A 25,628-nucleotide genomic window follows, 5' to 3' on the forward strand; every position below is an offset into this window, starting at 1 on the left:
GCTCCCTGCTCAGCAGGGAGTCTGCTTCTCCCTCTCCCTCTGCTTGTGCTCTCTCTCTCTCTCTCTCTCAAATAAATAAAATCTAAAAAAAAAATAATAATAATGGGTCCTCTGCGGTAAAAAATACCTTATAACATTCAAACACAAAAGACAAGACAGAATCTAATCAATGAATAAAACAAGAGAATAAAGATTTCATAGTACCATTAGCTTTCTGAACACAAGTTACTGAAGGACTTGGTCAATAACTTGGGGAAATTCTGGCTTCTACCTTTATTTAGTTGGTTGGTTTTATTTGTTCTTCCTTATATAACCCACCTGACTAATAAGAATAAAAATGCTATATTTGTAAAGATTCCTGGTTTTAAGCTGGGATTCAGAAGTTATGACTTTGCTCAGTAAGAAATCCAAGTGGCTTTCTAATCCCAGGAACAAGAAAGTTCCCAGTGTTTCCGTGGTGTACAGAATCAAGCACATGCCCACCCATACCTGATCAGCACCGACTAAGGGGCAAGAGGAGAAACTCATAAGCAGGAAACCAACCAGGGTAACTTTAGAAGACCTATCAGAATTTCAACCAAAATGCATCCCCCGCATTCTCCCCAGAACTGAGAAATGGACTGTTCTGAAGGAGAAAGTTCATATTTGAACATTTAAGGAAAATGATCCCTAGGCTCTCTGAAACTTTCCTTCCTCACGAATTCACTTTCTAGCAGACCCCCAACAAGAACGAGATGATGACAGAAGGCAACTCCCAATAAAATTTTCAAGCAGGGGACGCCTGGGTGGCTCAGTTGGTTGAGCGTCTGCCTTTGGCTCGGGTCATGATCCCAGGGTCTTGGGATCGAGTCCTGCATCGGGCTCCTTACTCGGTGGGGAGCCTGCTTCTCCCTCTGCCTGCCGCTCACCCTGCTTGTGCTCTCTCCCTCTGACCAATAAATAAACAAAATCTTTAAAAAAAAAATTTTTTTTTCAAGCAGAATTCTATCCTGAAGCATCCACTCTGCTCTAGCTCTATCCTGGCTCTGTGGGGATCTAATGCCTTCATGCTATCCTCTGGCTGTGTCCAAACCTCTGTCATGATGCCTTCTCCCAACCTACCCTTTTCGGTATAATATACTTAAGAATTCTAGGCCTACTCATCACAGCTGCATCTCCTTACCAAGTAGATAAAGATACATGTTCTAATTAATCTTCAGATTAGTCTTCAAAGTAAGCCTGAGGTGTAAATCAGTGGTTCTCAAACTTATTCAGGTGCCAGACATTTGGAAGTGAGAATCCTCTTTGTAAAGTATTTATATATTTCCATCACAAAAACGTGGAATAATTTTACTAACATAAAATGACTTTAGTATTACATATTTAATATGCAATCAAACATAAGGACAAATGTTCATTAAAAAATTATTAAAAGGTCAGGGATTTCTGAATTCTTCCAGTAATAATTCGTTACTGTTCATCAGTAGAAGGCACCAATAAAGGAAACATAAGGAAAATAAAAGCAAAATTCAGAAAACTCTATTCATAAACCTTTTTTTCTCTTACAATTAGGAAAACTGCAGAAATACTGTATTCCCATACAGCAGCCTCAGAACCACCCCTGTGGCTGATCAATAACTCTACGGGGGGAGGAGGGGCTATTAAAAAAAAAAAAAAAAAGACTGTCTTAACTGACAAAAATTTAAGTAATAACATTTCTCCCTTGCTTCCTAAATCCTTCCAAGATGAGGAAGGTCTACAAAAAGCTTCCTGCCCCATTCCCTTTTCTCCTTTTTTTTTCTCAGTGGAAGCCAAAAACGTCTTGGAATCCTAATCATACTGCTCCTGGTAGGGTGGCAGAGGCAACCTGCATGACCCTCGTTCCGAGCCACCAAGACTCAGACCCAGATGGTCTTCAGGTACCTAGTCATCTTCAGCTCCAACTCCATGACAAAGGCTTGGTCTCTATGCAGCTGTAAGGGGGATGTGAAGTCAGTTTTCCGGCACAGCTAACCCTGCCTCCAAGTAATGTATAGCCAAAGCACACAGATTTAAAAGCCAAAAGGACTCTTAGAAACAATCTAGCCTAGCTACACTTAGGAAACCTAGTTTCCACGTTTTTTGTTTTTAAGATTTTATCTATTTATTTTAGAGAGAGAACGCGTGAGTGTGCAAGCAGGGGGAGGGACAGAGGGAGATCATGACCTGAGCTGAAATCAAGAGTTGGATGCTTAACCAACTGAGTCACCCAGGCACCCTGGAAAACTGATTCTCAAGTAATTATTTAGAAAAAGTATTTTCTACTTTTTAATTTTCATTGAATACTTACATAGAGTCACAAAAGTCATAATTAAAATCTGTGTCCCTGATCCAAGAAAGACTGATAGCAGCATCCCTTTTCTTGGAGGACGGAATATATCACCATGAACTAGTTTCCAGCCAAATTCTTCCTGGGCATCCTCCTAAAAAGGGAATGAAGTTGTTTAATTGACATGTGGTATCACCAGGACAGCTAGACAGTTTGTTCACTGGTGAATATGCTGATACAGAAAAATTTTTTTAAACTTACGAACGTTAGTATTTATTCCAATTCCAAAGTTTTATGAAGTTTGACTCCCAGAGCTTTATATAGTTTTCTTGAATTGCTTTTAAAGGAATGTTGTATGTTAAGGTCTATAAAAATACACTGAGAAACTTCAAAAAGATATGTAAAATAATGTGATAGTCAAGCTTTATGATCCAACTTGATGACTTAATTTTACTCACATTCCATCCTTTTCAATCTACTTTCACCAATATCCAAAATGAGTGAATGGTATTAGGTTTCACCGCTACTTTGCTGGGTATAGTAGACTTAGCTATGAGCATATGAGTAAGTTTGCCACCAGCCCTAACTGCTCCCCTGATCTCTAGACACACATACACGATTTGCCTAATCACAGCTCCACTTGGTTGGTTAACAAGCACCCTGAGCAGAATCATCCACAACTGCATGGATGCTCTCTCCCCACCTATCCTGTTGCTGCAGCAACAACACCGCCCCACCCCAGTCCCCAGTAGTAACGGCTCCATCGGGCCAGCAGTTCAGTCCCTCAAACCTTGGAATCCTCCTTGAGTCCTTCCTTTTTTTCACATCTTGAATACAGTCCTTTAACAAATCTTCAGCTCTGCCTCCAAAATATTTCAGCAGAACCCAACACTAGCCCCCGGTTCAAGTCATCACCTCTTACCTGGCTACTGTAATACACCACAGTGACCTCTGTGTTCCTGCCCTTGCTTCTATTCAGTTACTTCTCAATACAGCATCCAGCAGGGTCCTTTAACCAACTGGGTGTTTTGGACCAGAAACACTGGGTCATTTATTTTCTTTCCCTCTTCCACCTTTTCCATAGTCAACCAAACAGTATTCCATCCCGCCTTCTAAACACCCGCTGTATCTGTCTGTCCAGCTCCTTTTTTTCTTTCCTGCCACCATCCTATCTCTGGGAGTTCCATAATCACCCCTGGACTGGTTTCTGTACCTTCAATCTTGCCCTGCTCTGAATGATGCTCCACATAATATTCAAAGTGATTTTCCTACATCACAAACCTGGCTATGCAGTGCTGTTTAAAATTCTTTAAGAGCTTCCCTGTGACCTTCAAACTGTATTAGTTACAAGTCCTTCAGACTCTGACCCCCGCTACTTTTTCAGCCTCATTTCTTGACATTTCCTTCAGGATGCATCTCACCTCTACCCCAAATTCCCAAACTTCTACCTTTGTGAGCAACAGACAATGCTACTGATAATATGTTACATTTACACATATTTTTTAGTAAATATAAATCAACTGGAATTTGAAACATGGAAACTTTTATATAGGTACTAATCCTGCTCTTATAATGGCTAATATAAGGCAATAGTAAAAATCAAAATACTTTCATAGACACCATGGATTTACACTCTACTTGGTCATTTTTGAGGAATGTACAAACTGAAGTTTTATTAAAAGTACATGGGTTCTATGGGGCGCCTGGGTGGCTCAGATGGTTAAGCGTCTGCCTTCGGCTCAGGTCATGATCCCAGGGTTCTGGGATCGAGCCCCGCATCAGGCTCCTGGCTCAGCGGGGAGTCTGCTTCTTCCTCTCCCTCTGCCTCTCCCACTGCTCGTGCTCTCTCTCTCTCTCTGTATCTCTGTGTCTCAATGAATAAATAAAATCTTTAAAAAAAAAAAAAGCACATGGGTTCTAAATGGATTAAATAAAATTACATTTGGGACTGACTTTAAACAACTGAAAGGGAGGAACTGGTGGGATTCTAAAAAAGACTAAACATGAGCTGAGAACTGTTGGACCAGGGTGATGGGTATACTAATCTCTGTGCTTCTGTGAATGTTTACATTAAAAGTATGAGGGAAAAAAGTACATTCACCTCTTCTTTTAGGTGGGGTAGTATTACAGACGAGGCACCATTTCTGATTACTTTTTTACTGAATAAGCACTAAAAAATTTAGAGTTAAGTAAAAACTAAGTTTTCCATAAAGGGCCAGGTACCCTTTCTTTGGAGAAAACAAATGTGACGAGTTTCTTACTATCCTTGCAGAGATACTCTACTCATACATAAGGAAATGCATGAATACCTTTTCTCATTTTGCATAAATGGTAGCATATTATACACATTATTTCACATCTTGCTGTTTTAGTCTAATAATAAGGAGATGCCTCCACATTCGTATACACAGAATTGCCTCATTCTTTTTAATGATTACATAGTATTCTACTGCAGGGACATTCCATAATTTATAAAATCAGTCCCCTATTAATGAGTATTTGAGTTTCTTAAAATCTTTAGTTATTATAAGCAATAATATATTGTTTTAAAATAAAAAATAGCAGTAATAATAAAAACCTTTGCATCCAAGTTAGTTTCTAAGAACTGAATTGCTGGGTCAAACTATCTACATTATAAACTAATATTGCCAAAGTGCCTTTCATAAGTTACACCAATTTACATTCTCATAAACTACGTATCAAAGTGCTCACGTCCTCAATCCACCAACACATCATCAAACATTTTAATTGCTGCCAGTGCGCCAGAGGAGCAAACAATCTTGCACTGCAGTTTTATTTTGCATTTCTCATATTATGAATGATGTTATATCTTTTTATATGTTTAAGAACCATCTGTGTTTGCTTTTTAAAGATTTTATTTATTTGTCAGAGGGAGTGTGCGCATGCACAAGTAGGCAGAGCTGCAGGCAGAGGGAGAAGCCGGCTCCCCGCTGAGCAAGGAGCCCGATGCGGGACTCGATCCTCGATCCCAGGACCCTGGGATCATGACCTAAGCTGAAGGCAGACGCTTAACAGACTGAGCCACCCAGGCGTCCCTTGTGTTTCTTTTTTTATTTTTTTTTTAAAGATTTTATTTATTTATTTATTTGAGAGAGAGAATGAGAGAGAGAGCATGAGAGGGGTGAGGGTCAGAGGGAGAAGCAGACTCCCCGCCGAGCAGGGAGCCCGATGCGGGACTCGATCCCGGGACTCCAGGATCATGACCTGAGCCGAAGGCAGTCGCTTAACCAACTGAGCCACCCAGGCGCCCCCTTGTGTTTCTTTTTAATGGACTCTCTTTTCATGTACCATGCCTGGTTTCTTACTGGGCTGATGATTGTTTTTGTAATGATTTTAGGATTTCTTTATTTATGAGGAATTAACTTTTTGTTTGTTACATGTGTTAAATATTTTCCCATTTGACTTTTATCTTTTTACTTAATGGTATTTCTTCCTATTCAAATGTTTTTTGACAGAGTAATCATAGAGCAATCATTTCTTTTATAACTTCTGGCTCTCTGTGATACTTAAAAAATTCTACCCTTCTCCAAGATTTAAAAATAACTTCTCATGTGTCCTAGTATTTTACAGTTTCACACTTTCATTTAACATAAGGAATAAGGTTGGAATCTACCTTATTTTTTAACCAGATGGCCACCCACTTTATCCAATACTATACATCAAATTTGTTTTTTCTCTGCTGATACACTTTTGTTAATCTCCAAATTTTTAGACTCATTATTATTATAAACAGAAAATGTTTACTTGGAATCTTTTTGTTCACCCATTTTTCTAAATTATCTCTTTGGGATTGGTTTTTATTTATTTTCTGCTAAAGTACTTCTATAGAAATTTCTTCAGGTCTGATCGATCGATGGATTGACTGATTCACTGCTAAAGTTTACTTCTATAGATATTCCTTCAGTGACGGTCTGTGGTCCACTATTTCTGTTCATCTGAAAAAGGTATTTCACCTTTATTCTGGAAAGATACCTTCTCTGGGTACATGATTCCATGTAAACAGTTAATTTCTCTCACTGATTTAAGATGTTTTGTCTCTGAGCTTCCATTTCCAATTTAACTGTTTTTCTTTTGCAGATGCTCGAATTTTTTTTCCCCCCTCTGCCTGATTCTAAGATCTTTTTTCTCTGGTGTTCTATGGTTTTGTCACAGTTGATCTAGATGTGGATTTCTTTTTATTTCTTCTGCTTGGGACACACCATGTTTCCTTTATCTAAATATTCCTCTTATTTTTTCATATACTTTATACTCTGTAATTAAGGGTTGTAGTATCTGAAATCTTCAGGGGGTTCTAAACATGTTGCTTACTGTAAATTTTTGTGAATTTCTAATAGATCATTTTTTTTAGATTTATTTATTTATTTTAGCGAAGGGGGAAGAGGAGCAGAGGGAGAGGAATAGAGAGAATCCCAAGCAGACTCCCCGCAGAGCACAGAGCCCAGCATGAGGCTCAATCTCATGACCCTGAGATCATGACCTGAGCTGAAATCAAAAGTCAGATGCTCAACTGATTGGGCCACCCAGGCGCCCCTAGATCATATTTTATTGATCTTAAATTGGGGGAATTCTACAAACCTAAATTTGGGAGACTTTACCCCAAAGGATTCCTACTTGATTCTGCCAAGAATCAGAAGGCACTTGCTAACTTAGAATCATTTTGCTCCCCTTCAAGAATCCATGCTTAATACAGGAGGAGACTTGAGGTTCAGCTCCCTTGTTAGTGACCCAAAGTTTAGTCTCCCAGTTGGTTACTTTATATAAGGACTGACTCAAAGGAGAACTCCATCCTCTTGTGCTTGCATTGTTTCCTGCTCTGGTCTCAGCTCACTTTTGTGGGGGGTAGGGTGGAGTTGGAAGATAGTCCTTGGATACCTTTTTACCTATCATGAGCCCAGCAACGCATCAACAAGGCTAGTACATCAAAGAATGACTCATTCGTGCTGTGAATTGTGTAAGACTAATGAATCACAGATCTGTACCTCTGAAACAAATAATATATTATATGTTTAAAAAAAAAAAAAAGAAGAAGAAGAAGATAGCAGGAAGGGAAAAATGAAGGGGGGGAAATCGGAGGGGGAGACGAACCATAAGAGACTATGACTCTGAGAAACAAACTGAGGGTTCTAGAGGGGAGGGAGGTGGGGGGATGGGTTAGCCTGGTGATGGGTATTAAAGAGGGCACGTACTGAATGGAGCACTACAAACAATGAATCATGGAACACTACATCAAAAACTAATGACGTAATGTATGCTGATTAACATAATAAAATAAAATTTAAAAAAGAAAAGAAAAAAAAAAAAGAGAATGACTCATTCATTCAACAAACATTTACTGAGCACCAACTATAAAAGCACAGCACTGTTTAAAACACCAGAGATACTACAGTGAGTATAACAGAAAAATCCCTCTTGCATACGTGTTCTCACTGGGAAGGCAGACAACTAACAGAACAAGTAAGTAAAATGTAGAGTACATTAGATGGTGATAAGTGCTCCAGAGAAAACTTAGAAGGTATGGATGTGTATGGGGCCAGAAAGGTGCAATTTTAATTTGATGGTCAGGAAGGTCTCACTGGGAAGATCCTATTTCAGTAATGACTAAGTAGGTAAGGGAGCTAGCCATGTAAATACCTGAGGGAGTAAGTAACGTCTGAGGCAGAGAGAAAAGCAAGTGTAAAGGCCGGAGGTGTGAGACCATGCCTGACATGTCTGAGGAATACTAAGGAAGCCAGTATGGCTGGAGCAGAGCTCCAAGGGGGCACTGTAGGGCCTACAAACCACTGTGAAGACTCTGGCTTTCACTCTGAGTGAAATGGGAAGCCACTGGACAGCTGTGAGCAGGAGTGAATGATCTGAGTTATGTCTGAACAGACTTGCTCGGACCACTACAGTAAGGGAGGAAAAAGGAATGGGAGCAAGAGGGGAAGCAGGGTACCACGGCCTCTGTCCCACGGCACCTTGGTACAAATGAAGAAGAAAATAGCATTTGAAATTGCCAATTATGAAGAGTATTTTGAAATTATTTTAATAAAATATTTAATAATCAGTAAAAATAATGGAAAAGAGACTGTAGCGTAGAAATGCTAAAAAGCTTATAAACATTAGTATGTTCTTTTTCTGATTAGGACAGAAAAGTTATGGGGAAAAGACTAAGAAGTCAGGGAAAAGAAAGCAATAAAATCTGAGTTTTTTGTATTCATTACAAGTCACTATGATTCTTGTGGAAATTTTATCAAAGAGCTGCTATACAATGAAAAAGTATAAAATGTATAACATTATGTAACTTTAAGTGTTTTGAGAATAAATGAGATTGGGACATTAAATTACTTTGAATATATCAAAAGGCTAAAATGATAAAATTCAGTGAAAATTAATTTTAAAAAGCTAAACACACACACAAATAAAAACTGCTTAGGAGTTATCCCACTCAACTTTGCTGTTTCACGAGTCGGGTGCAGGCTGGGAATGGAAAATCTGAGAGCTGACAGCATGTCCGTGAGAACAGGGGACAGACCCGGAGCTGGGCACCTACACTCACTCCGCACCAACGCACTAACACAGATGGAGCTGTGAACAGTGCAGCTCTGAACGCTGGAGCGACTACAGTTCTAGAGAATACCAATTCTTAAGGATCACTTTCTTATTTGAAAAGGTGAATTCAGGATAACTTTTAAGAAGAAAGATTCTGTCTAAAGCCATTATTTCAACTTTTTCCAAAGAACTAAATAAAGACTATCCTTAGCAGGTCAAATGTTTCACTCACCGTAGAATCCATCTGATTATATCTGGCAATATCTTTATGCAGTGTCCGTAGCATAATCATAGCCACCATTCCAGACAAGAAGAGGACAATGACCAGGGAATTCATGATGCTGTAGAAATAAACACGTCAGGATTAATCTGCAGCTTAATTACCTTTTTAAAATATTTCATCAGTAACATTAAAACAGTATTGATCAAAATCGAACTTTGACCTAAAATCCAAGAGATTCAATGAGCTTTGTTCTATTACGTGTCCTTCTGGTGGATACATAACTTTATATACTTATCATAATAATCTCATCATAATCTGTTAAGAACTAGAATTTTTTTATGTGTGGTCAACATTATTAAATAAGTACTATGCCCAAATAAATGCAACACAAGCTGCAGGGATCAACAAAGGTCTGTATCCTCAAGAAATTTATGACAAACAAATTTACTCAGTAAGTTAACGAGTGTCAAAAGCTAGTCAACAAAGCAGAAAAAGGAAAGTGACGGCACCACGAACAGCTCTCCAGATAAAAATTGAATCATGCTCTGAAGAGAATAATAATAATAATAAATAAATAGTCGTAACATGAGCAGTAGCTTCTTCCACTTCAGGTAAGATGCTCAAATGTTCTGTTTCATTCATTCTCCATTAATCCTCAGGGACAGTTTCGTGAGGCAGGTATTTCCAGATAAAGAAATGGGACTCTAAATAACTGGGTGACCTCGCCTGACTCACGAACAGTGACCTGACCAGACTGAACACAATTCAAAAGCCCAGACTTCTGGAGATCTAGAGAGGATTAGAGAATGAAGGAGATGTTCAAAGGGACAAAACATAGAGTAAGCCCAGAGCATAAAGTGGATTAACTCTGTACTCTTACCTAAACCACTGAATGTGGGTATGAGGCATAGATTCCAGAATATAGTCCCATCTGGATGCCCATCTGATGTTTTTATCTTCCTAGGGAGATAAAACAAAAGAAAACAAAACTCTTCAAATAAGCATTTGCTAAAAAAAACAAAAAAACAAAAAAAAACAACCAACCAAAAAATAAATAAGCATTTGCTGACAAAATATATTAAGAATCCAAACATTTCCACTCATAGCCTGACCTCCCTTTCAGTTAATGAATGTAATTTCTCATTATCATAACTTGGATTAGTCATGAGTTTCAGCAGTAAATAACAAATAATAAAAGAGTTCCTAAAAGTACCTAGTTACCTGTATTTTTTTGAAGTCTTGCTTTAAATTTTAACAAAAGTTTACTTTAGATATCAAAATTTAGAACTATACTAATTTTTTCAGAAAATTGAGTGGTATAATGTATTTTTTATTCTCTTTGATGCCATCTATGCTCATGAGGCACTACAGTCATAACTGAGCATCTGGCAGGTGTCACCCACAATGAGCTCTTAATACCTAGAAAGAAATACATAGTATTCTTTGCCCTAGGTTTGCAAAATTACACACTATACAGGGGAGAGTAAACATCACAACTATACTTGATCGCCAAGACAGTTTATTAAAAACAGAGGTGGAGGGGCCTACGTGGCACAGCCGGTTAAGTGTCTAATTCCTGGTTTGGGCTCAGGTTGTGATCTCAGGGTGGTGAGATTGAGCCCTGCGTCGGGCTCCGCACTCAATGTGGAGTCTGCTTCTCTCCCTCTACCCACCTCCCTCTGACATGCACACTAAAGAATAATCTTTAAAAAAAAAAAAAAAAGAAAAAGAAGTAGAGGTGGAATAGTGCCTCAGATTCTCATAAAGTGAACTTGTACTTTCCTCCTAAGAAACTTCTCCACTAATGAAAACACTCCCTTGAATTCCCTAAGAACCTATATAAATCATCTACTATCAGGGAACACTCCATTAAAGTTTATACTAATTCAGACTTTAAAAGAATGTTGCTTTCCCAAATGCTTGTTACATAATTCTTTGACATTTTCATACCATTATCTATGCCTATTTTCTACATTTTGTCTTTTATGTATCTCTTATGACTTAACATTTAATCAGGTTCAATTCTCCAATTTACTATACTTCTCATTTAAATGGAGACTTAGTTTTGAGTGTGATTATGTTGCCTGGTGCACTGACAAACTATTCCAAATCAGCTCACCAAAAGCTTATCTATGTGACAAGGTTAATCATTAATATTTTTAATTAGTTTAAGTAGTATGAATTTAAAATCAATTTCTGAGTTATACTAGAGATAAAAACAAACTCACCTGGAAGCTAACAGAGTAAGTATAGGCAATTTTGATCTCCCCAGAAGCCTTGTTACTTATATCCATGGGGGGTCCAGAGCAGTCCGGTTTATCTATATGGGTATGCTTGAAGCTGTGGAGGAAACATTTTGGCAAGATGCTGATAAAGTAGTTTTTAAAAATGGGGTAAAGACTAGAGACTCTATATATTTTACAGTGCTACTATAGTCAAAGGCAAAATTATTCCTGTCACATTTAATAGTACAAATATTTACTTCATATAAATAATGGACTTAGTTATAGGTATGTGTAAGAAATTATTATTCAAAATTAGAAACTTTTGAAAGCACTATACTTGAAGAGCATTAAATATCTTTTAAAAAAAGGGGCATCTGGGTGGCTCAGTTGGTTAAGCGTCCAACTCTTGATTTCAGCTCGTCATGATGTTAGGGTCCTGGGATCAAGCCCTACATCTGGCTCCCTGCTCAGCATGGAGTCTGTCTCCCTCTCCCTCTGCCCCTCCCCCATCTCACGAGCGTGGGCTCTCTCTGAAATACATTTTCCAAAGTAAGTATCTTAAAAAAACAAAAACAAACACTGAGGGAGTTTAAATTAACTGCCATCTTATAATGGCATGCATTTTTTTTTTTTTTGAGAGTGCATACATGAGACGGGGGGAGGGGCAGAGAGAGACGGATTTTTTTTTTTTTAAAGATTTTATTTATTTTATTTTGAGAGACAGTGTGCACGTGAGAGCAGGATGAGGAGGAGGGGGAGAGAAAGAATCTCAAGCAGACTCAGCGCTGATCATGGAGCCCCACACAAAGCTGGATCCTATGACCCTGAGACCACGACTTGAGCCGAAATCAAGAGTCCCAGGCTCAACCAACTGAACCGCACGGGCACCCTGGCATGCATTTCTTTACCAGCAGTGGCATGGGAAAAAGGCTAATTCAATGGTGAGGTGGAGGGGGGTGTGGGGAAACATGAAAAAAAAAATGGAATACTCAATCAAAAAAAGACAAGTACTTTCATACTAAAAATACTGACAACTGGAAGAAATGCTCTTTCAGTGACTTCTCACACAATGGCATCTAACAGTGCGTGGAGATTTTAGAAATGATAGCACTCATCAGCGCATTTGAGGGGGCACCCGGCTAGCTCAGTCAGATGAGTGTGGGACTCTTGATCTCAGGGTTCTAAGTTCAAGCCCCATGTTGGGTATAGAGATTACTTAAAAAAATGAAATCTTAAAAAAAAAAAAAATCAGCTCATTTGGGCCTCTAATGAGAGGTCAAGTTGCAAAATATTAGAGGCAATGCTTTCCCACTATAAAAGAAAACACTGTCCCAACCACTCACATTCTCCACTCCAAGCTGACACAGCAAAGGTGTCAAAACTTCCTGATTAAAAAACAAAACAAAAAGGCACTTTGGCTTGACCACTTACCTTAACAGGAAAAAAAATATCTGTATGATTTCTCTGGACAACCCACAACACAATAACCAATCACACCAAAGAGAGTTTTAGTAAAATCAATCCTGAAATGCCAGATTATATGTCAGAATACTGATTAAAGAAAAAGTTAATTAGGCCCCAAATATTTATTCTTTGGGAATAATTTTACTCGCATTTACTTACTTTTTAATTTCTTTTTATTTCTTTTCATTTTATTTTTTTTAAGTAAGCTGTATGCCCAAAATGGGGTTTGAACTCATGCCCCTGAGATCAAGAGTTGCATGCTCCACTGACAAAGCCAGCCATGTGCCCCCCTTTAAGTAACCTCTATACCCAACGTGGGGTTCCAACTCCCAACCTCAAGATCAAGAGCCACGTGCTCTTCCGGCTGAACCAGACAGGCACCCCCACATTTATTTACCTGTTTTGTATAGTTACCTTTTTGGTTCAAGTTTGGCAGCCACTAATCTTGCTCCCATGGACCCAGTTTCAACAACATGATAGTATATTTTGATGTCAACATGGTTGAAGATGTAAAACGTATCTCTTTCATGGAATTCTGACTATGGAACAGAACTTAAAGGTAGAAAACTGGCTATACAAGAGTCAAAACAAAACTTTAAAATGAGGCACAACAAGGAGGAAAATTTGAGCTTAGACAGAGTTTTAATCCTTCCCCATAAAAAAACCTTTATGTTTTAAGCTTAAACTCTCTATAAGCCACAACTAATTGGCAGAGTACAAATTAGGTTTCTTTAATGCCTTAATTCTTACATAAAAGTAGGTACCTGTTAAAAAGATGTGTATCAAATATTTTCTATCTTTCCACTTACGATAAAACTAACAAAATAAATTTTAAAATATTACATGTTATGAGCATGCTAGATCTTACACATTTCAACACTTTCCCTCCTTGGAAGTTTTATAACCAGACTAAACCAATAACTTAAATTATTTAAGTGTTTCTGGTCAACTGTCCCAGAAGCATTAGCCAATGTAACCAGTTTCATGATCAAGCTTATGCTAACTTCTACCATCAAGTCATATTAATTAAGAGATTAAACTTGATTGACCTGATTACACAACATTTAATATATATTCCCAATAATTTTAATACTTTCTATTATTAACATCTTCACTTTACTATCATTTTTAAATATAAAAGAATGGCCATAAAGGCATTTACCTTTTAAAAAAATAGGTGTAATACCAAACTTCTGCAATATAATATTTTATGGACTTAAATTTGTAATACAAACTTCATGAACTTATAATGAGGTCTTTCTGGTACTCCACTAATCTACTTTTAAAAATATATATGTAAGATTTATGAGTCTAACTTTTAATAGAGTCAGAACATACAAAGTCCCAGCCCTTAGCATAGTGCTTAGCACATAACAGACACTTTCAGTGAATACTGAACTAAATCTGAATTATTTTAGTTCTAGAATTAAATTTATACATTGTTAATCTGGCCTACATTTAAGGTCTAAGTAGTTGTGCTTCAGAACATCTGAATTATACTCATCCAATGACTATAACAAATTTTGTCCAGGTAAAGACTGAATCCTTCCATACCAAAAAACCATTTTTAAAAAAAGTAGCACAGAGTTTTTCATGAACTTACATTAATAACACAGGCATCTTTTGCATGGCCTTTATCTGTAATATAACAGCCAATGGGAAATCCAGGATTACAGAACCTCTGACCATCTTCAACATCATAACACCATGTTACAGGCATATTATCCACAATCCTATGCACAGAAATAAGTCAAGTTAGAAATCGTCGAACATGACTAAGAAATAGTGCCCAAAGCCGTGTTACCACTTCATAAAATTTAAATGTCTATAAATGCCTTAAGATGTCAAAACTACAATAAAAGAATTTTGATAAGATGTGGTATATTTCATAAGCAACAGCATTATGTCAATATTTGATACACTACAGTGAAGAAAAAAATTTTATAGCTTCTTTGAAACTATAAATGTATATAGGAAAGGGAATTTTATAAATTAATTTACTGCAGTTGCTAATTTAACAATATCATTATCTAGATACATAAGTATAGTTTACCTTTAGCAAAATACTCAAAGCTCTAAGTCAGGTGCAAAGCAATGTATCTAGTTCCTTGGGAATAATCTGATGGAACAGTATAGAAGCAAATGTCCTTTATTACTTGGTAATTCAATAAAAAGGAGAGGAACATAACTGCAAGATGGGAAAATATTTAACTTAAGGGCCAGGTGAAAAGAGTGAAAATTATAGTATTATCTATTAAAGCTGTGTAAATCCAACTTTTGTCTAAAAGAAATGTTGCTATAAAACTAGAGAAACAAAATTTAAAAGTTCTATAGTGAAAAAGAACTTAAGGGATAAAAATAAAGAATAAGTAAAGAATAAGGTTGTGTAGCATTGTCTAACTACATTAAAGTCCGGGCATGTGGTCCCCTATGCCAAGAGCACACTACAGGATACAAATTAAAAAAATTACTAAAATATACTGGCTATATTACAGTCATAAGACAACACTCCAGGGCATGTTTTATTTGTTAATTAATGTATGCCTTAGGAAGTAAAATTATGATTCTATATGCACCCAAGGTATACATTAATGACCTAATAAAACATGTCTCGTCACATTTAAATGCTATTTAATAGTACCCAATATACCAAATTTTAGAATCACCTACACTATTAAGTTGCTTATTATTATAACCAGCAGGCCAGTAGTTCCCATGAAAAAGGCTATAAAATATTAGAAGCATAAAGCAATGCTACATAAAATAAATAATTCAGATTTTTTAGAGGCTTAAACAATCAGTTAATTGCTTTAATTTTTTAGAGAATGAAGTTCAATCAATGAATATATACTAGCAATATATTAATTATAATACCTTTAAACTATCATAGTAGAGAAAGTACTACATAAAAATTATAGTGCTAGTTACAAAATGAGAAATTAAGGAGCAATTTAGACTTTTTAAAAGCAAGCATCCTAAGCTTATCATTTATATGATGCCTTGACACAATAACCTTTTCCTGGCAATAGGAAGCATTAAAAAACAAAAAACAAAACAAAACAAACAGACAAAAAAACCCCAAACACTTGGAAATAAATATAAGAAAATTTAAAGAATATAATTTTCAATTACTCCCTTGCTAATAAGTTGAGTAAATAAAAATTAAATTCTTTAAATTTTGCTAGTAAGTTAGCGAGTTAGTTATTTGAATATACAACACCAAAAATACTAAAAATCTTATTTTCTATCTGATACAGTGAAAAAAAAAGGACTCAAAAGGATAAAGGTTGAATGGCCCCGTTTTTTTTTTTAACCATCAAGGATTCCTTTCCATTATTTTCCTCTACCTTCCATGGACTCCATCTGAAACACTTCTGTTAATGAAATCTCATCTATTTATAACTCATTTCCCCAATAAATTAAATTCCCAGAGTTTCTGATCAGAATGGAATAACCCATGTTACCACAATGCATTCAGAAAATTGTAGCCAAAAGCAAAGAAACTTGGCATTTAAGTTACTCTCTGTAGTTTTAACAAGTGTACATTTACACTGCTAGGATTTCGAATTTTTGAAAACAGCATATCATTCCCCCCCCCCCCCCGCTAGCTTGCTGGGATCCAGGATTGGAACCCACTTGACTAAAATATCTTCAAAGACCCCTCTCTGTCCAATAAGCTATGAACCTAAAAAATTTAAATACTGTGGTAACTAGCTTTATAATACTACTTTTATAAATGAAATGTCACGAACATCTAGAAACTTGGCAAGATGTATAGTTACAAACCATGCAGAGTAGAGTTGAAAGGAATTCAAGTGTCTGGCGCTAAGATCAAAACATTAGTCATTCTCAAAAATCAAGAAGTAGCTTAGGTTATTGACAGAGTAAGCCAAGAAGATCCTCAAATTGTATTCTAACATTCCAAATAAGAATTTCAAGTATTCATTAATTTAGATGAGAAAATTAACTATTCTTAATTAACTGTTCTCTATAATGGGTTGCTGCATTAGCTAATATTCAGTCACTCTAATCATTTGAAAGGTAATACGGTTAAAAATGTCATGGGGAAAACCCCAGCAAGTTTCAAGTTTTTTAGGCAGAATATAGTTTCACACCCATCACAAATTATTGAGTCAATTTCATTATCAAATGCTTTCTAACTTCATAAACTATTTTAAATGATTTATTCTTGTTATTATATGCATTTTGGCATCAAAATAGTACCTATATTAATTGTGTCATGAATCAGCTAAAAATATTTCTAAATACTTTACCGTGAGGAAACTACTGAAGGGGAGGTGTTTTCTAGTACCTTTAGGAGCAAGCCTCTAAACAGTATTCTAAGAACAGAGGGTAGAAGAAATAGCTAAAAATAACCTGTAAGCCTGAAGAGCCATTCTTTCATTCCACCAACAAATGAGTAGCTGTTAGAGTAAATGGGGGTGGATGGGGCTAACATGAAACTATTTAAGAACTGAGCCTTAGGTATCATTTTGAAGACCGTTAAAGAACAATCTGAAGCAAAGAAAAAGCACCAATTATTTATGAATAAACAAATGTACCCCAAGTTATACTGATTCAGCAATTACATGGTATTCTCACAGTAGCCTAGAAGAAAAAAGCTCTTGGCTTACTAGAAACCAAAGAAATGAGGAGATTTCAAGTTCCTATTTACACTGAGGGTCACATGAGGAAGAAGATGACACAAGTGTAATCAGGCAAGTTTCCTTCCTTCCTTATTCTAACAGTGCCCTGCTATGAGAAACTTGTTCCTATATGGTTTAGCAGACTGAACCAGATTCTACCCATCTGGCCAATCAGAGTAAATCCCCCTAATCACAGACTAGTTCGTGGATGGGTAAGTGACCCAAGGCTGCCCCTCCCTAGGACTTTTTTGTTCTGTGTGTATGGAAGGGGAAGGGACAGAATGATAGGCTCCAAGCATAGTTTTGAACCATAGGATCTGGGCATGTCAAACTGAGATCAATGTTTCCTAACCTCCCTCAGTGTGGGCAAATGAGTCAATCTGAGATACTGATAGGACAAACATTCAAGAGGAAGTACATGAAGACAGTCTTTCTGTTCACTACCTCCAACACCTTATACTTTTTTGAAGAGGCAAAACATTTGTAAGTTAGGACTCCACATAGAATAAAGGCATTTGTCAGCAAAATTATCTGGAAGAATAATAATGATTACACTTGAAAAGTTGGCTCCTTAGACCCTTTTCTAAATATTCCACATTTGAATTCTGTATAATGACTCGATACTACTTTTATTTTTTTGAGTCGATACTACTTTAGAAGCAAAAATAAAATAGGTTTACATGCTTTTTGATTACAACACAAACTGGTAAAGACCTAGTTAGTGTAACACCATGTGTGTAAAATTAAAACAGGTTACTCAAAATTCAAGTGTTTTATTTGCAGTAGATGCTATTTATCAAACATCAAACATAGTTTAAGTTTGTTTTCCCATGGTCTCTTTCATGGCCTACAAGTATAAAATAACAGTATTTTTCTAGATGACCGATCCAGGTCCTTTTCTCAAAGCATAAATATGCTCTTGTTAACTACATATGAAAAAGAAGGGTGCCCTACGTACCACGTCTATGTACCAAAAGAAGTACCAAATATTACAGTAATCTAAGCAGTTAAGAGATGATATTATAAGCCATCAACCTTAGTAATCCTTGGCAAGTGGAAGTCATACTTCATGCTATTACTAGCAACAAAAAAGGGAAATCAACTGATTTGCTATGTTTTATAGAGTTAATGAAGTAATTTATACATTCAATGAAACAGGTGGCATCTAGGAAAGGAAAATAACAAAAGTCTAAAATCTCCATGTCTTACCAGTGATGTTGATAATTCAGTAACATGCTTTTTTTCAAGAATTCTAACTTTTGTTTGTCTTCAGCTTTCTCTGTATGGTATGTTTTTGTACAGACAAGCTTGCAGGTCTCCTCCTTATTAAATGTAAACTGTATTAAAATAAAGTGAAAAGCAAATTAAAAAATATCTAGGTCCTTCACACTTATGCCATGAGTAAAAGTACTAGTCTCCTTAAGTTACTTCAATGCACTAATATTGATAATATTTTTAAATTTCTCATTGCTCAATCACATTTAAATTTTAATCTTACTGTTTCTCTAAAAATTTAAATCAATTTTTCTTTTGATAAGTAATAGTTTTTATTTTTATTTTTGGTAATTTCAATCCACCCACCTTTTAAATGTAACTGAATCCGAGAAGGGGAAAAAAACTACATGCAGAACAAAATGGAACATCAGTCTTTCTAGTAATAAGCAGACAAGTTTCTATGTCCATATATTCATTTGATGGATATTTATTAAGTGCCCCCTTGTGCCAGGTAAGAGAGATTCAGCAGTAACAGACTATGATGATACAAGAAAAAGTCAGACTTGGATGTCTAAAAATCAGGGTAAACATGATTCTTTTTACTCACATTTGAAAAGGCTGTCAATTTTCAGGATTTTATTTAATAATAAAACTGAAACAAATAGTAATGGATAATTTAAAAGTTAAAAAACTAAGGATTCCTCCAATTTTGGAGTCTAGGACTTATTTCATGTGTGTAAAAATAATGGTATTCATAATATAAGTTTACTTTATTAGGATCCATTTACGGCTTCATTTTAAAAATGTATTTCCTAGTTCTCTAAAGGCTATAATTTACTTTATAAACTAACTATAGTCCATAATTGTATACCATTCCATACACTCAAACTTTATTACAGGTGGTTAAAAAAAACTTGCATATGTTTCACTTTTAAGTAGTCCATTGTTTTGTACATTATTAAAACACCTAAACAGGTTTCTGTGCATCAGCTGACAAGCAAATGCTTTAAGGGTAGCCCACTGCTGCCACCTGTCAGCCAAGAGTTTAGTTTTGGTGCATTGCTACTTCTGTAAATGTAGCAATGTCTGTACAATTATTTAATATTCTTAACCTTACATGCATCTTGTAGGTACCTTTTTAAAGAGAGGAAAATGAAAAAAAAAGTACACATACTAAGGAATCAGAGGGATAGGTGTCAAATTTAAATTAAGCAGAGAGAGACATTACTAGTTATATGGAGAGTGGCAAATCAATCCAATGCTTACTGGGTTTAGGCAAGTCAACTGTGTGTTCAATTGTGAAGGAAAATAGCAAAACTAGAGAGGATGTTTAATCATAATAATAAACATTTATTAACTCATGTAATCCTCCCAACTTTGAGGTAGTCTCCTTTTCGGAATCTTCATCTTGTGACCTAGTAACACCAAGTGCCCCAAGGCTCAATCCTTGGAATCCTTCTCTTACATTATCTATACCCACTCCCCCTTGGGGATCTCATCAATTCCTGGCTTTAAATACCATTTATACACTAATGATGATTCTCAAAGGTATAGATCTAGCCTGAACCCCTCCTCCAAATTCCAGACACATATATTCAAGTGTTTATTTCACATCCTTAATTAGATGCCTAATTTCCCATTCCCCCCCAAACCTGCTCTTCCCAGAGACTGTCCCATTCTAGAAAACAGAAAGTTCACATCCCACACCCCACATCCTATCCCTCAGCAAATTCTGTTGCGCTTACCTCACCTTCAAAATGTAACCAGTTTCTGAGATTTTGACCACTTCACAACACCTACCTGTCTACCCCATGGTCTGAGCTACTCTCAGGTCATACATATCTCAATGATTTTGAGATCCTCCTAACCGGTCTCCCCTCTTCTCTCCTTGCTCTTTCTCCCATGGTCCATCCTCAACACAGGAGCCCTAGTTAGTGATCCTATTATAATCTAAACCTACTCAAAACCCTTCAGTGCTAACCATCTTGCTCAGATATACAGGCCAAAGTCTTTACAGTGGCCTATGAGTTACTATGTGATTTGGTCCCACTGCTTCTTTGCCCTCATTTCCTGCTATTCTCTATCTTGCTCATTTGCTCAAGTCACACCAACTTTTTTCTGTACCTTGAGCACACCAGGCAAGCTGACACCTTAAGACCATTGCATTTGCTGCTTTCTTCACAGTGAACATTTTCCCAGATATTCACGTGGCTCACTCCCTTGCTTGCTTCAGGTCTTTTGCTCAAATATCACCTTCTCAGCAAGACTTTCACTGGCCCATTTAAAATTGCCAATTCTCCATCCACCTTCCCTGATTTATTTTTTGATAGTTTTTCCATCAGCAACTGATACACTATGTATTTTAGTAATTCATTTTGTTTCCTTCTCCTCATCAGAATATAAGATCCACGAGGGCAGAGATTTTTGTCTCTGGTCTCTGCTGTATGCCACACCTACCACAATGCCTGGCACAAACATGTTAACTGAGTAAATGAATGAATATGATTGGTTAGATTTGGGATGAAATGTGGCTCCAGCTTCACATAACACACACAACCTGGCACTGCTGTTTTTCCGACCTCAACAGAATTCATAAATAAAAGATAGCAAAGCAGCTTTGGGGTTTTGTTTTGTTTCTGGTTTTTCTATTGTTTTTACTGCAGATCTAAAATAAGGCAAAATTCAGTGAAAATAAAGGACAAAGAATCAATACTGAATCAATACTGAAAAATATGGGTCTGGGTGCCTGGGTGGCTCAGCTGGTTAAGCGACTGCCTTCGGCTCAGGTCATGATCCTGGAGTCCTGGGATCGAGTCCCACATTGAGCAGGGAGCCTGCTTCTCCCTCTGACCCCCTCCCCTCTCATGCTGTTTCTCACTCTCTCTCTCTAATAAATAAAACCTTTTTTTAAAAAAAATATGGGCCAGTACATTTATGGCTGGCTTGGACAAATCTAATCTCTCAGCCCCATATTTCTGTTTACCTATATGCCTTGGTCTTAAGAAATGCCTGCTCTGTCACTTTAAGGTTGGGACTTAAAGATTTAATCTTGATCTTAAAAAATTCTAGGAAACTCATAGAAAATATGAGATGTACATCCTTCTTCATTTTGAAGCACTCCTGTCCTCCTATTTTACCTCAACTCCTGATTCACAATTAAATCTGCAAAGTAGTAGCCCTAAAAGAAGGGTCCTTTGTATAAGTAAGGCTGTCTTTCCCTGTAAATAAATATACCCTGGATGGAAGCCTACCATGGAAGTAATTTGCCTTTAAATTCTACCCCAAAGGGACAAAACTTCTCCAGGGCTTTGAATATTTTATTGGTCTTCCCTCTGTTTATCTGCAATCTGCTATGGGCTGTCTACTGCAAGAAACTCCTGCTGTCCCTCAAGTTCACTGAAGATGTTATTGATACTCTTCTCTTCCATCATTTCTCAAGGTGAAGGCATCACTGAACAGAATGTTGGGGCTGAGACACCACAGGAATATCTTAAGTTGATTGTATAATTTAATAAATCTGCCTGAAAATCACCCTCTCCTATAAAAGCAATGCAATAACTTCCAAAGTAATCTTTCAAAATATCACATCAGGGAGTGATACACAATTAAGATGATAGGTAATTAATATGTTTGCCCTGTTCAGTAACACCCATGTCTATACACTTTGAGTGCCTTTTCTCCCCAGTAACCTCATCCCATATGCCTTCAAATCGGTCTTTGAAAATAAAAAAAAAAAAAAAAATTAAAGTTTTTATTTATTTATTTGAGTGAGAGCGAGCGAGAGAGAAAGCGAGGGAGAGAGAGAGAAAGCAAGAGAGAGAGAGAGAGAGTACAAGCAGGGTGAGGGTCAGAGAGAGAAGCAGACTGCCTGCAGGGAGCCCAATGTGGGACTATGACCTAAGCCCAAGGCAAATGCTTAACCGAATGAGCCACCCAGGCACCCGTCTTTGAAAAAAATTTTAAATTACTGGTATCTTTAGGGTAGAAAATTTTAAATTGCAGTATTTTAAGAGGACTTATGGTTGAAAACTATAAACTTGTACAATTATGTGGATTAAACTAGCAAACTCTGTGTCTTTTCCCAGTGCTTCACAGTGCAGTACACTGCTAGAGGGACTAAGATGGGTAGTGGGACCACTCTAGGTGTGCGGATTTGCTGGACAGATGCTCAGTGCAATGAAGTGCCAAGAAAAATAGATGGCAGTGTTTAGTGAGAAAGCAGAGAAGGCAGCTAACCATAGGGTCTAAGTCACAGAAGACAAGGATGAGACTCTGTGGGAAGGATTAGGCTGGGGAATAAAATTTGGGAGTCAAGTTACAGTGATTAAAACAAATGTGTTCATGTAGACAGATGCCCAAAGTAGAGAGTTAAAGGAAAAATGCACAGTGCAGAATAATATGTTAAACCATAAATAAGTAAATCTAATTTTATTTATATGTGCTTGTAAGTGCATGGAAAATTTCAGGAAAGATTAACAAAAAACTGTGATGTGAAACTGGGGGAAAGATAGTCTTGCTTTTCACTTTATATTATTCTATACCATTTAAGTTTTTATATGGCGGTACACTGTTATTATAAACAAGTTTAATTTTTGTAAAAGAGAGTATTATTCTTTGTGTAGCAGGAGAGCAGATATAAAATGAAGAGGGGCAGACCTGTACCCCTGAAACAAATAATACATTATATGTTAATTAAAAAAAATGAACAGGAGACCGTGCAATGTGGAAGGAAAACAGGCTTAAGTGTTAAGAGATTTAAAAGGTAGAATAATTCTGGATGATGATGAAGTACATATATTGAAGAGAATCTCTCATATTGTGCTGAATTTGGTTGAACTGATGTCCTAAAAATGTACTGAGAACATTCCAAATATACTTTCAATGGTCAAAAGAGAAAGGTTAGCTTTCCCAAAACCCAATGGGGGAGCCCAAGTAGTGCTGTATTTGCTAAGAGGCAATATATATAATACGTATGAATACTGTTCCCAAAGGGGGGAAGTAAATGAGGAGCTGCTGGGCCACTTTTCATGACTGAAGGATAGGTTTCTGGTCCCTCTGAAGGTGAGGTAGGGTGTTGGAGTACTATTCTTATCATTTATAATACTGGTATATGAATGTGCATTAAGACAAACTTATCCATGACATATCGTGAGGAGAGGGACCCTTCCAAACTATGAGTTTAAAAAATTATTTCCAGAGGTAAAAGAGAAATGAAATCCTCCTTAGCTATGAGAGCTAAGTTACCTCAGGCTTTTCTGTAGGAAAAAAAAGAAGGGAAAAAAAAAAAAAGAAAGAAAAAACAAAGGAATGAAAGAAAGAGAAAGAAGCAACTAAATAACTTCTATATAACACTGAATACAAACCTTATATGGTGAAGGTTCAATTCTTTCCCCGAATAATACCTGACCAAGATTTTCAGATGGGCGTTTTCCTTCTGATGCTTGGCAAAAATCAAACCTGGGGGGGGGGGGGGGGGGAAGAGTATTTAAGCTTTTACACATAAAAGGAAACAATGAAATATCAAACTCCTAGCCAATCTAGAGGGCAGATTAAGTACTGATATTCCAGTAGCTCTAGTCAAAGAATAAGAAAGTTACACTCCAAGTCCCATGTACATTTCCCCCCCAAAAAACCAAAACATCAGAAAATTAGGCCTGAGAATACTTTGATGTCTAACTATCTTTTTGAAGATGTAAATTATAGAATTTAAAAAATTGACACATTATTTTTGTTCATTCCAATGATAAAATTATTTACATCCTTATTTTTCAAGTGAATTTTGCTAACTTATCTCCTTTTGTTGTAACTTCCTAATCCAAAGTTTTACATAATAATGACATTTCAGGAAGATGTGTCAAAGTTCCTGGGTTTCTGCCTCATCCCAATACACTGGCCAACACATCCCAACATGAGAAGCACGGCGAGACAGACTCTAGAGAACATGAAACTGTGGAGAAGCCATAATCAGTCAGTTGCAAGCTTCTCCGTAATTCCCTTGTGTTATTAACCAGATTTTAATAAAGTTTTCTTTAAACATTACAGCCAAATTTCAGCTTTGCTACAGAAGATTAAAGAACAGTTCTGTGTTCATTTTGGAATGATATGGGAGTATTTGAGACCCATGCAGTGATGGCTACAGATTAGATTACTAAGAGAAAGATGAATCTCAGGTAATAAAAAACTAGGGCTGGGAAATCCTCAAATGAAGACTTTCCATGTACTGGATGTAAGAGATCACTGAGTTTTCCCAGGAATAGCCACAAAGAATAAGGAGATACATTTATTTAACAAAACAAAAGAAACAAAAACTAGAGCATTTATGTCTCTAATAGTTACATAAATGATGGTCCATGCATTCATGAATGTTATACTCTCTTCTTATACATATTTAGGCATATGGATTCTTATAGGATAGTCTTACTTTTTGGTGTGTGCTTTTCTCTACAGAAAACACCTATTTTCTTTTAAAACTTTTAGATACCACAGAAACTTAGAAGCCAACTAAAATTTAAGAACTATGCTTTATACTTAATATGGTATATAGTGGTCAAATGAATAAAGCAAATTTAGGCAGCATTTTTCATAATATCAAAAAATGAAAATAACCAAACGTTCATAGACAAAGAATTAGTGAAACAAATCATACATGACTCTACACAATCTGTACAAAGAAATAATAAACAGGGGCACCTGGCTGGCTCAGTTGGTAGAGCATGAGACTCTTGATCTCTCCTCAGGGTCCTGAGTTCAAGCCCCACACTGGGTGATAGCTTACTTTAAAAAAAAAAAAAAAAAAAAAAAAAAGAGGGGCACCTAGGTGGCACAGTTGGTTAAGTGTCCGACTCTTGGTTTTGGCTCAGGTCCCGGTCTCAGGGTTGTGGGATCAAGCCCCGTGTCCGGCTCCACACTCAGCACAAAGTCTGCTTGGGATTCTCTCTCCCTTTCCCTCTGCCCCTCCCGCTCATGCTCATGCTCTCTCTAAAAGAAATAAATAAATCTTAAAAAAAAAAAAAAAA

The 25,628-nt window shown here is 36.7% G+C and overlaps 1 protein-coding gene across 1 annotated transcript in view; it reads right to left on the reverse strand.

Annotated features, from left to right (window-relative positions):
• Positions 1-25,628, reverse strand: part of TM9SF2 (transmembrane 9 superfamily member 2) — a 58,014-nt gene that overhangs the window by 18,460 nt on the left and 13,926 nt on the right. The window contains exons 3-10 of the mRNA XM_032402690.1: positions 23,976-24,069; positions 18,607-18,734; positions 14,355-14,484; positions 13,166-13,290; positions 11,291-11,402; positions 9,943-10,022; positions 9,072-9,180; positions 2,309-2,441 (exon numbers count right to left, since the gene is read on the reverse strand). Coding sequence (XP_032258581.1) covers positions 2,309-2,441; positions 9,072-9,180; positions 9,943-10,022; positions 11,291-11,402; positions 13,166-13,290; positions 14,355-14,484; positions 18,607-18,734; positions 23,976-24,069 — 911 coding nt within the window. The remainder of the gene's footprint in view (positions 1-2,308; positions 2,442-9,071; positions 9,181-9,942; positions 10,023-11,290; positions 11,403-13,165; positions 13,291-14,354; positions 14,485-18,606; positions 18,735-23,975; positions 24,070-25,628) is intronic.

This window comes from Phoca vitulina, unplaced genomic scaffold, assembly GCF_004348235.1.
Source record: "Phoca vitulina isolate PV1807 unplaced genomic scaffold, GSC_HSeal_1.0 scaffold5, whole genome shotgun sequence".
In the NCBI taxonomy this organism is placed as follows: Eukaryota; Metazoa; Chordata; class Mammalia; order Carnivora; family Phocidae; genus Phoca; species Phoca vitulina.